The sequence below is a fragment of the Melitaea cinxia genome, chromosome 19, assembly GCF_905220565.1.
Source record: "Melitaea cinxia chromosome 19, ilMelCinx1.1, whole genome shotgun sequence".
Lineage (NCBI taxonomy): Eukaryota > Metazoa > Arthropoda > Insecta > Lepidoptera > Nymphalidae > Melitaea > Melitaea cinxia.
This window is the reverse complement of record NC_059412.1, coordinates 9,630,332-9,644,131: the sequence shown is the minus strand read 5'-3', so window position 1 is coordinate 9,644,131 and position 13,800 is coordinate 9,630,332. Positions and strand designations below refer to the sequence as shown.

General features: G+C 31.2%; 1 protein-coding gene across 1 annotated transcript in view; it reads left to right on the top strand.

Annotated features, from left to right (window-relative positions):
- Positions 1-13,800, top strand: part of LOC123662910 (neuropeptides capa receptor-like) — an 86,729-nt gene that overhangs the window by 54,789 nt on the left and 18,140 nt on the right. Inside the window, exons 2-3 of the mRNA XM_045597684.1 lie at positions 1,982-2,072; positions 5,151-5,350. Of these exons, the coding sequence (XP_045453640.1) occupies positions 1,982-2,072; positions 5,151-5,350 (291 nt within the window). The remainder of the gene's footprint in view (positions 1-1,981; positions 2,073-5,150; positions 5,351-13,800) is intronic.

Here is a 13,800-nt window from a genome sequence, read left to right as displayed (position 1 = left end):
CTTGACTTGTATAGGAACTCAACGGACACTTAAATTTTATCGAATGCCAATGTTTGTTAATGTTTCAAGGAAAACAACGTTATTTGTGGGCACTTGCTTTAAAAGCTTGTTAACGTTGTAATGTTCCTATTAGTTACGAAAAACATTTCCATGTAAAGATTATTATTAAGTAAAAACTAAATTTGATTTATCGATTTTGGGGAAACCAACCTTTTTTAGGTCGGTTCGACTCCACCAAATAATCAATAGAATCTAGAGTGTTTGGTGGTAATAATACCACATATTTAGATATACCGTAAATAATACTATCTATAGTATAGATATTATTCTTTCTACAATATATATTAATCATATAATTTAGTCTATCTACAATATAGATAACATTATTCACGATATGAATATTTCAGAATTTTTTTGAATGTTTATCTACGTTTATGGACTATGTACAAAATTTCATACTTTTTAATTCGGTTTAATTAAAATGTAGGCTAATCCACCAAACATACCCAAAAAACGTCACTCACTACAAAAACTTTAATCAAAATCTACAGCTGTATCAAAATCTTTAACTCTAAATATAACAATATAATTATACCACGTGTTTTAAAATCATAATTGATATTTTAACAAGTGTTTTTAAAACAATATATAATTTGTGACATTGCTAAAAATTTTAATTTAAAGTTGTGACTAGAGGTATTAATTGTTTTTTTTTTTTTTTTTTGACGAATTGTGTACACTGAAACAACTGATACAAAATATAATTAACGGTAAAACTAACAATGGCGCGATAATTAATCGTACGCCAAACACACCTCGATAGCAATTGTTAATATTAAATAGTAATTTGAAAGACCAATTGGTCATTTAGCGTACTCATTTGTGCATGTGTTTATGAATTTAGCTACATTTTGCCTCTTTCTAGTCTTACACATCAAACAAATACATCGTCCTTTCCTTATTAGCACTCTTTATTAAAAAAATAACATTATCATCTTAAATTAATCAATCATAAATTAACATCCATGGGCTCTAATAACCCGTGCCTTTTGTTGAACATCATGCATTAGAATATCAGAGGCGATTTATTATTTAAATTACAAATCGACAGTCCTGTGAACGCCTAGTAAAGCTAAGATGTGGTCCGACCTTGACGGTTTTTTTTTCTTTTTTTTTTTCTTTCTCACATTTTCAACTTACACTAACTATATAGACGCTAAATTTATCAAACGTATATATTACAACGTCTTCGGCCAAATCCAGCCCTGCCCTGGTCACCAACCTGCCTACTCAGCGTGGTGACTATGGGCAAAACACACGAGTTTACGCTATTTTTGGCACGAATTTATGGAGGCCTATGTCCAGCGGTGGACTACGATAGGCTGAAGTGATGATATATTACAAATATATCAAAGTAATTGGTAGGCTCCATTAAAAATTTAGATCAGGCTAGCATACCTCAAGCTTGCGACTATAACAAAATTTATGAGGATCGCGTTTATTACATCTAGTATGAAATAATTCCTAACACTCCATATTTGAAAATTCGGGATATTTTTTCAGTTCTATAATAAAAAGAATGTAGGTTTTTTGTTTCTCGTTAGAATTCTTCTAACAAAAATATTTGATAAAATATGTGGTCAGTTTTCTAAGATTTATGCTGTGGCACGTTGAAACAATAGAATGAAGGTTGGAGATAACTGTATTCAATTATTTTTTTGATACGACTAGGGCAGCAAGCAAACATGATGGTAAGCGATTACCGTAACCTTATAGACCTGCAACATCAGAAGCATCGCAACCACGTTGAAAACCATAACCCTAACCCTTCCACTCATCATAGAAACACTACTTCAGCAGTATTATTTAGCTGTGATCTTCTGTAAGGTTCAGGTTCTTACCTAGTCAGAATGCCCCAGGTTTTGAGCAGAATGTTTTTTGCCTTAATATATGCCTTATAATTGTTTTTATTTTGTTTCAGGACTTCCAAACGACCTCGCTGTTTACTGGCATCAGTATCCCTACAGCTTGGGATTAGTTTTCTGCAAACTTCGAGCATTCATATCTGAAGCGTACGTAATTAATATAAAGATTTGTTGAAAAAATTATACCATATTTAGTCAAATATTTAATGTAATGAATAACATTTTAGTGGTAATTATAATAATTAAAGTAAAAAAGTTTCTATTTTGTACACTCAAAATTTGAGTATGCGTAATGGCTGCCGTACAGTGAAATCCTGTGTCCGAAAACACATTGAACACAAGCACAAAAACAAAGTAAACATCTAAATGACTGTAAAATATTAGACATAAACAGAGATCGAACTCGTTACTGTGATCCTTGCACTAAACTCTTACCAGACAAAAAAAAAACCTTTGCCAGAATTGTGATATCTACAGACAGTTATTGGTACAGAACAGTAAAATTAATTTGTTTATTTTGGGTTACTATATTTAACAAGATAAGTCAAATACATTTTCATGTAAATAAGGATTAAATAATTTAAATACTCTTGTAACTAATGACTGAAGCCTTTGTATAAATGGGTACATTAACAAATCCTAAAGGGATGATTTGTGATCCACTCTTTGAAACGTCAGGCAAATGGATTGTTTGATGCTGGCGAGTTTACGAAGCACTTACATATTTTCAAAGTGAGTGAACTTCAAATATTTTCGTTTTCTGATGCGAAGTAAAGAAATTATTACACCTCTGAAGTATTTTTGGTATTAAATGATAATTTATCTTAATTTCAGACGTATTTGTAACTTGTATCTTCTTGACACTATGTATTCGATTTGCCTAATTTCTTTTTTGTTCACTGTTCACATAAAATTGTTTTGGATTATATACCCTAGGAATGACTCGAACGACGACCAGAGCCCCATTACTAAATCTTCTCTCTGCTTACGTCTCATAAGGTTATCCCTATGGAATCCCTTTGTAATAGTTATCTAAATGATGTGTACTATTATAGCGACCACTATGGTAAAAGATATTGTACGGTGTGTAGCGACATCTATCCTCGCCACAAGAACTAACTAAGAACTGACGTATCAGACATCGTGATATTAAAGTTATCCGAAGATTGTAAATATATAAAAGACCGACAACAACCGTCGGGGCTCGACGGCAGTAGCTCACCAGACGGGGGATGCAGATGGGGGATGAGGACCTTTACACCCTATTCCTTACACCTCCAAAGGTGTACGAAAGTTTTATTACGTTTGGCTCCAAGTCGCACTTGACTAATTTTAACTAACTTTCATTGAACTATTTGAAAACGATATACAAACATTTTGAATTGTTTGTTAAAGGTTTTGGTTATGTAAACTATTAAGGCTTAATAAAGTATCAAGTTGATAGTTTTGAAGTGATGAGTTTGATAAATAGTCGAGATAGAAACTATGTAACATAAACAGCGCGCATCTCAACTAAACCGGTTTGGAGTACAACAATTAAAAAAAAGTGCGCTTTAGACCCACGACTGAAGAAAAACTTTTTTAGTTGCATCTACAGTAATATACGAAACGTAACTCTCTCTCTTTCTATCTTCAATGACTTGTATCTCCCTCTCAATTTCCGTTCGTCTCGCCTGATTACACTTTCCGTAATGCTCTCGTCACGCATACACAAGCATGCAGCTTACTCCCCAAGTCAAGCTCGCGTATAGAAGTTTTACTTCAATAATATAAAAAAATCGACACAAAAGCACTCTCAAAATGAGATTGAGTGGTCTTTAAATTCCTACAACCAATAAAACACAAACAATAGTGTGAAAATCAATAATGTATTAGAAATTGTGAATGCTACAGACTTCATATCCACTATTGCATTCGCATTATCGATAACAAAAATATCGAAATTTGGACATTACTAGTTTATTCTATAAAAGTAAACAAGTCTACACTCACTATGTCCACTTTCTTTTTGTTCCACTTTTAGCACCCTTTTATTCATTTAGACATTATAAATTATGTATATCAATTGCTGGTTTTCTGGATATTTCCGTAAAATTTACATAAGCTAAACTACGACATACATTTTCTTTATAGTAATAGTGGAGGATGTCAAGTGTAAGAACCAAGGAAATGTGGGTTTGAATTATGTATATCTTAGCTGTTAATCTAAATAACAACATAAATATTGACTTAAACTATTGAATAGCGTAGCTATGGAACTGAACGTAATATTAATCTTAGTTACAACTCAAAAGTAACTTTGTTCAAATAATGATATCTGTCAAATTTATATTCAAAGTAATCAGATTTTGTGAATTCAAATTTTTCAAAATTCAAACCAATTATTACACTAATTTAGTAATTTTTATTACACTAATTTAGTAATTTTAGCGTGATACACGACCAAAATACAACAAACAGATTGGCAGACGGACAAAAATAGAAATGTGTTTAATTATTAATTAAGAATAATTACTGAATTTACGTATAATAGTATAATTTTAGTATAAAGCATTTTTCATTTTAATGTATACAGAATATATAAATTCGAAATATTCGGTATTTCGCTTTGAAAATAATATAATATTCTTTGTCAAGTCAATTCGAAAGTTATAAATTGATACATACGTACGTAGATACGTCAGCAAAGTTCCATTTATTTCTTATTGTAGGTATAATGACGTCTGCTTTTCGTCACCGATATTATAAATGGTGGCTGTCAATAACTAAAAATGTTTTTTTATGTGTATTCAGAACCCTGTTTCAAATAATTTACCTTTTATTCAAAAAGGATTTTATTTTGATGGTGGTATACAATACCAAATCAGTTTTTAAATATACATTTTGTAAAAGAAACGGTTACTTATAAGAAAACACGATTTGCCATATCGCCAGCGCAACAGTCACAAACCAGTGCTGTGACGTTTGCGCCAACGCGGCACCATTTTTTTTCAGATAATAGATTATAAATTAACAACTGTTACTGGAGTATTATTCACTGCAACTAATGATTCGTTTTCCATTCATGACAAGTAGATAATATATATAGATCACTCTCTATTTGTTTTTGTCTAGTTTGTTTGTATCAGTATGCTTCCGAATTACCGACACAGGATTTAATTATACTTGGGGCTATTTAATGTGAAGTTAATTATTGTAAACTAAAATTATGTATATTTTTTTCAGGGCAACGTATGTATCAGTTCTGACGATATCCGCATTCTCCCTGGAGCGGTATCTGGCTATATGTCATCCCCTACATCTCTACGCAATGGCAGGACTAACGCGAGCTACCCGTATCATCGTAGTGCTGTGGTTACTAGCCTTCATCAGCGCATCACCGTTTGCTTTTTACACCGATATAAGCTATCGAGAATTCCCGCCAAGTAAGATATTTTCATTTCAAATTATTTTTTACTCATATGGACGATATACTAAGACATCTTGAGCTGTCAGTGAATTTTATTGAAAATATTATTTCATGTAATTCTATTGTCATTTAAAAAGATATTAATGATCCTTCTCAAAATAACCTTTAAAATAAATTTATTTAATCCTATTACATCAAATCAGCTTTATTAGACCAAACAGAATAAAATAAGTCACTGTATAATTAACTTAGTATTCTAGTCACGTTTTCGTAATACACGGAAGGGAAAATTGCGCATAAGCAGTATATTTAACATGTGATAGCTTCCACATGCCCGAATGCAAAATATCCTAAAATCGAATCAATCGAAATTTTACTTCATTCAAATGGGCTTTATAAAAAAAAATTGTCACTTTAAACATAGTATGCTATCATTTCTGTCAAGCTTACCATACGATTAAGAATGTAGGATAAGTAGTAAATGGCAAGATAATAAAGAATACTTTTTAAAAATGTATTGATTATAAATTAATTACTAATATCCTTTCTTATTTATTTTTCTTTCTTTTTATATTTTTTGTTGTTATTTGTTAGTTTTAACGTCGTTTATGTTCAAATTGGATAAGAAGCGTACAACGTACTTCTGAGAGAACAATGCGTCACGTCTCAAACTAGAATTACCTACTGTTACTACGATAAAATTCGCAATATCGAATACACCCACGGACAGTTTACATGGTCCAATACGGTATACGATTCAGTCTATATTTATAACATCCCAATGCTGGGCATATGCCTTTTTCTCCAGGTAGAAGGGTCAAAGTTTAATCCACCAAGCTGCTCCACTGCGGATTGGCGGATATATTCCTTACTATGAATAAATATCGCTATTAGGTGTCTTTGATAGAAACTGGAACTGACAACTTAACGTGCTCTCCGAGGCACGGTGGGTAAACTTACAAAGACAGACACTCAGACTGGATGCAAACATTTGCACAAATACGAATATTCATTCCAAGCGGGAATCGAACCCGCGGCCGCCGGTGTGTAGGAGTCAACACAGCTCGCGTACCTCAAGACCAGAGTGACCGGTTTGGTAAGGACGTTATAATTATAAATTAATTGAAGACTAAAGAAGTTACAGTCTGTAAGTCATGTATTTGTGAAGTGAAACTTTATAATGACTCATAGATTGAATGTTATAAGAAAAATCTGCCCAGCGTGGTGACTATGGGCAAAACACATAAGTCCAAACTTGTAGGCCTATGTCCAGCAGTGGACTGTAATACGCTGAAATGATGATGATGATGAGAAAAATCTTTATAATAAAAGAAGATATTTTTCGAGGTTAAAGGACGTAAAAGGATAAAAAATACATATTTTTTATGTCTCTGTATCAACAGAGTCCTATAAATGACGCTCCGTTGACCGTATATTTAAGAGCTTTGTATATTGGTAATCATATTATGTCCATACTCAAACTTTTATAGGCTTTTATAGGATTAGGAAAAACACACATTTGTAGTACACACACAGGTATATGTAGATACTTAAACTGTCGTCACAATGGTTTTATTACTACTATACTAACGAATAATATTATTAGAAATTTATGAGAATACAAATTACACATCCCACTGCTGGGCATAGTCCTCTTTCTCCACGGAGAAGGACTTAATCCAACACGCTGCCCCACTGTGGGTAGGCAGATATGTTCCTTAATATGAGTGACGATTGCTATCAGACATTTATGATAACAACCGGGACCGTAAGCTTATCGTGCTCTCCTAGGCATGATGGAGGACTGACAAGGACAGACATCCAAACCGGAAAAACATATTTGTACAAATGCAAATTTCCATCCCGAGCGGGAATCGAACTAAAAAACCGCCGTCGTGTAGGCGGTTGTCCAGTTCTTTGTAAAAATTATCATTGCTAGTTAGTAAAAGGAGTGACATATCTCCCACTTTTCTATAAACTTTTAAATATCTGCAATTGCTTCGTATTTTTTTTTTAAATTATAATTTTATTACAATAATTTACGATAACTTAAATAAAATAAATGCTTATTAACTCAAAAAAAACGCACAATGAAATAAATTCCAAAATCAGATAACAGTTTTGAAGATTCGAAACAATAAAAAATAATAAAACCAATAACAAAATTAAATACATAGCAACATATTTATTGTACTACAAAGTACAACGGATATAGAAAGTTACTAAAGTCTGAGTAGTTCTATCACAAGAAAATGAATCACAAAAATTGCCAAAACCGATCGAAAGGATACCATTATCAAAAATGACAGTAAGATTTGCATGAATGTATGTATTGACAAAGGGACGGATTACATGCGAAGGATTATTTTTGATTCATTACGTTCGGTAAGCTTACATCAGATGATAGTATATTTTGAATTAATATTCTTTTCAAACCTACTAATGGAAAAAATATGGGTCTTTGAGTTTGTATGGATGTTTTTTATTCTTTCACGTTAAATCTACTGAACAGATTGTAATGAATCCTGGTAGCTGGAGATTGTATCCAATTAAAAAAAAAAAGAATATAAATGAAATAATATAAAAATAATAATATGTATATAAATTCCATCGACTAAAATATTTATGTACAGTGAAGCGTGACAGATTAAATTTAAAATATTTTATTGTTCACAAAGGAAATGGTACAATTAAAACTTTCACAAATAAAATTGTATGAAAACGTGTAATTAAAATTAAAACAGATGTCTTTATTGCTGCAGCTGTTATCTAAACCAATATAAAATTATTCCTCAGAATAATAAGGTATATAAAATTTAAGTATTTCCTAAAATGCAATACTAATAGAAATAATACATTGAGCGGAGGAAGTAGGTTCAAATCTGGAAAACTACGATTAAAATAAAAATAAAAACAAGAAATTCTAAAGAAAAAAGCCAAACTCTAAACATTAAAGTTTCATTCATTTCAGTGATAAAGGTAAAAAAAAATCTAAAAGCATAGTGGAATACTCGTAAGTTTCAATCTTGTCTGTAATCTACTGCGTAATACGAAAAGAGACCTAGCTTATCTTAAGAAAAAGGCATAGTAATCGTAGCTTCGTAGAAAATGGTCGTAGCTATTACCCGTAGACCATTTTCGTAGACCGTACTCGTAGTACCCCAGAGTATTGATAAAGATGTTTGTCGCAGCAAGTTGGGTAGGTTTCGAAGATCACTGTTAACGTTTCATGAAATTTTCGTAATACTATATTATGATTTTAAGGAAAGAAGTTACGTAATCTTATCTAATAATACAATTGTGAACAAAATAAATAGTTGAAGTTTCGGTTGTTCTGGGCTCTCCTCAACCTTTCCCAAAATACAAGTTTTCTAACGCAAAAATATTTTTTTTTAAATCTCTTATTATCTTTACAATTATTTTAATTTATTACTTTATAATACTGGGCATTACTTTAAGCCATAAAAATATATATAGTGACACAACACACAACTTTCACAACACCGTGACCGTAACAATAATGAAATCATTTATATTTTATGTATTTTGACTAATTTTTATTATAATATAAGTGAAATATATATATATATATATATATATATATATATATATATATATATATATATTTGGGATCCGTGAAAATAAGATAGCTAAATGAAATCACGTACTCATCCTGACACAGATAAAGTATGGTGAAATAGAAATCATGATTATTTATTTTGTATTTTATTTCAATACTAGCTGTACCCTACGCTTTTTTTGGGCTCATGCACAACACTGTGCTGATGAAATGATCAAATGCATAGTTTACGATTCTATAAAGCACATACAGACAAATATTCATTTTTACATATATCGATGAAATTACAGTATTTTCATTACTCAGTACATCGGTCAAAAATCTGTCAACACACTAATGTGACTAATGTATTTCGCATGTTTTAATACAAAACGTAATATTTTATAGAAAAATATTTAATGTGATTTTTTTGTCTTTTGGAACACACATTTTATATAGGAAAATGAAAGCGTGATCAAATTAAGATTTTTAGCATATCGAATAGAAAAGAAGTAACGGCATAAACATAAATAATATACGTTGATGTATGGTTTTATATTTTTGTGGTAAATATTTTTAACAGCGCTCTCAAAGATTTATAGAAACCTTTGCAAGTAGTAAAATACTCTAAATTTAAATATATTTAAATAATCTCATTTTTAGTATAAAGCAAATAGCACGTATAAAATTAATCTTTTAATTTGCAATAGTTCTTGTCTCAATAGATTTACGAATTTCTCATTTAATATTTATGAGGTTAGTTTGAGTGTGATTAGAGAGCAGGGCTTCAAATAACTTTTATGAAGTGTCGACAGGCATTTAATACTACGGACAGATGCCCGCATTCACACGCTGTTATGCGATTTTTAATTCTAAATTGTAATAATTGAAGGTTTTTTTTTATTTTATAAATGCAACACACACAACAGCCTCGGTTAGAGGACAGGAAAGATAATACAAGCATAAAAAACAAGACTGTCAAGCTTCTGTTTTGTTGATACAGTAAATTTATAATAAAAACATTTTTCTTTATATGTGTCTGTATTTCGGTGTACATTAAGAATAAATAAATAAATAAATTATTTATGGGTGAGTAGAGATAGCACCCGCGACCATTATCGAAATGACCAGAAGCTTTGAACACTGCAAAAAACTGCCATCAATACTCAAAGCCCTTTTTTAACGTGAAAATACATCATGGATACCTATCGGCGCGGGGGCACCGGAGAGGTTATACCAGACTACTAGTCCTCTGCCTAGGTTTGGTAAGATGGGGTTATTCGCCATCTATCAATGCTTAAATCCCTGCCTTGGCTCTATGGTAGAGTCCTTTGTTCCCTGATTACTGATTAACCACAAACAAAAGTTTATAACATCATTTTCTTTTTTACCATCGAATATTTATTCACCTTGTGAATACAAAATAAAATATCTTGATAAAACCTATCAGCTTACTTGCGAGGTAACTTTATCAGCGACTGATACAAAATGTTAGTGAAATTTTGCTTTTGTTAAAACTTCTATAACAGTTCTCATCTTACTTCGCGAGATTTGTTATTGTACGTGAAACAAGGCTCTTGACGCAATCCTCAAATACTACAACTAAAAAGTTTGAAATACGCCAGAGATAGTTCCAATTTTCTTAAATCATCTTAAACTGCAAGGATTACGAGTAAATTAAAATTATTTTCTTGACGATGCGTTGGCGCAACGGTCACAACACTGGTTTGTGGCTGGTGGTTGCGGGTTCGATCCCCGCACATAACAAACATTGCCATACATGGCCATACAGATGTTTGCCGTGGTTTGGGTGTTTGTGCAGCCTTTGTGGGTCTCCTCACCGTGCCTTGGAGAGCACGTTAAGCCATCGGTCCCAGTTGTTATCATTTACACGTGATAGCGATCGTTACTCATAGTATTGAATATATCCGCCAACCCACATCGGAGCAGCGTGGTGGATTAAGCTCTGATTCAAAAAAGCAGTATCAATATTAACCATTCGGAAGATGGTGTCGTCCTTTGTACTATTCCGGTATGAAATGAATAAATATTAAGAATAATATCGACACGAAATCCAATATTTTTAATAATTGTCAGAATTACAAATTTAAATACTAACAAACAATTCTTTCGCTAACGATTTAATCCAAAATGACATTTGAAAGAAACGATCGTTGATATAGCTCTGCTGAATTAGGAGGTATAAAAATTTTAAAAGGGAATTTCAACTGGGAAATGAAGGATGAACACTGTCAATTAAAGATAAAACGACTGTGCTACAAAAAAAACCTAAAGGTGCAGACACACGTAGGGTAGTAAAATGCACCAATTATCTTGTTTATTCTTTATAATACGATTTGATTTTTGTCCTGAAGAATTGAAACCTTATTACGAATCAAACGAGTACGTTCATGTTGTAGAACTGCCCCTTTACTATTTCTTCAAAAGAGATCAACAGGGATGTGTTTTTTGTATTCAGAGTATACGTTTTTAGACAATATAGTATTTATGAAAATATAAAACCTATTCTGTATTAGTATTATATCACAACTGATGTGCAGGGTTAATCATTCTTGATCATTTTATATATAAAGATCGCAAATTTATTATTGAATATTTAAATATACCAAATAAACATTGTTTTCGGTAAGTTATTATTTCTTTCTTAGATTAAAAATGTCACTTATTCTTGTATCTACTAATTTTATTTATCTCTGTGGTCCATTTATCAACATTTGTTGAACTGTTTAATATGACACCATTTTTTAGCAAATAGAGAATTATTTATTTATTTATTTGATTTTATTTAGCTTTATAGAAGTGACTGTCTTTTATAGTCACTTGTAATGCCATTATACAAGTCTGTATGTGTCATTACCTAATATCTAAGCCATTTCATGCTATACATAAAAGCAGATGCAATGGATGTTTGTAATGGAATCACGTGTAACATATGAACGAAATAGTTTCATCTCGTGCGATTGATAGCCTTTTTTATCTAGCTAAAAATAGTTGTGGTTTTGGACACATTTGTGTGTGTGGCCACACATTATTTGAATTTGTTGAACAGTTGAAAATGATATATTAACCTTAATCATCAAAGGAAAGCATATTTCGAATATATCATAGTCTTGTATTAGTTATGTGTAAATAAGAAATTGTAATTTAAATATACTTATTTTAAAATCTGATGTCTTTCAGTGAACAGTTAATAAAACCTTTAAGAAACAAACCTTGTTAAATTAAGTTTCATATTCTTTGATACTAAAAGGAATAATTTTATTGCGTTTAAAAACAATATTTGTAAAAAAAATAGTAAAAATAAACATAAAAAATAATGTAGAAATAATATATATTTATGTACCTAAATATTAAGTACATTATATTACTCTGAATAAATCGAATTATTTCAATTCCGTTTGATACTAAAAAAATCTCGTTCTAATTGACGCAAATATTTTTACCAATTCGTATTAAATTTAAAGTTAAATGAAAAAGAAATATTGTTTTTTTTTGCGAATTAAAAATCTTCCAAGAGAGAAAATCTTAGCATTCATTAATGTTAATGGCACAAGATTCGAAATTCACCCTTTTTAACTCTTCACTCCTTTGTTACACAATCAATTTCGAAGAATCCATATCGGTTAACTATTAAATTATAAAATAAATAGTAATCATTACGAACAGGTTAAAACTAAGCAAATGTTGTTATAATTGCTGAATTCTGTATTTTATTCTTTTTTCTATTCTATTGCTCCAGGTTCAATTCCTTTTTAATTGAAGCATATTCGAATACAACTCGGGAACTTGATTCAAAGGAATGCATTTTCTTTTTTCGTTCAACTGGAAGTTCTTTCTATCCAGTATCGGAGTTATATAAGTTTTACTATTTCTATTTATTTTATAGCACAGTTATAAAAAATATATTGAACAATAGCGTTTATCAATAAACTGCTGCAAGAATGTTATAACAAGTATAGTAACTTTTTGTTCGTAAGATTTTCTTTACTCACGTTCCAGATGTCGCAAATCTCTTATTTCTTTTATTATTCTAAACAAAGTTTGTTGTGAAGTTTTATTTTATAATAGAGATATTTTTGTCTCTTTACTTTGAACTACTTCAGAAATCATCTTGGTATAATAATAATAATAATAATTAACAACACACTCATCATTTCTCGTTAGTTTGTTGTATATTACACGTATTATAGAAACAGAACAGAGAGGTAAAAACCTTATCAGAACAAGACTCAGAACTTATCAACACTGGTAGTGTGCGTTATTATTAAGCGAAATATTCAAATTTTTTTATATAACTTCTTCGGCAAACAAGCGTACGGCTCACCTGATGATAAGCGATTACCGTAGCTTATAGAAGTCTGCAAAACCAGGAGCTTTGCAAACGCTTTGCCGACCCTATCCCCGATTTCCCTCAGGTGCTCTAGTCACCTTACTCACCAGCAGGAACACAACACTGCTTGAAAGCGGCATTATTTAGCTGTGACCTTCTGTAAGGTCGAGGTACTACGAGGTATACCAGTCGGGCTGCTCCATATTTGAGCAGGAAATTTCTTGCTGTGTCCTACCTCAGTTAAAATAATAGGATATATTCAATTCGTAGAGTTTGCGAAATGAAGAGAATATTTTAGTATAAAACTTTAAATATAGTTTTTCGTAGAGTTACGAGCTTAATGTCAATTTTGTTAAATTAGTTATAAAAATAAAGAAATTCGCTTTTTTTTCTTTCTATACGACCTTTTGTACAGACAGACACTCTTTAGAATACTCATTATGCTTTGAAAAAATATTTTAAAAATGTATCTATATTTTACAAGACTAGACCCTTATAAATTAAATATAAACGGAGCTCGCTGAATTTAATCTTATGAAATCGCCAAGTGAGAGCC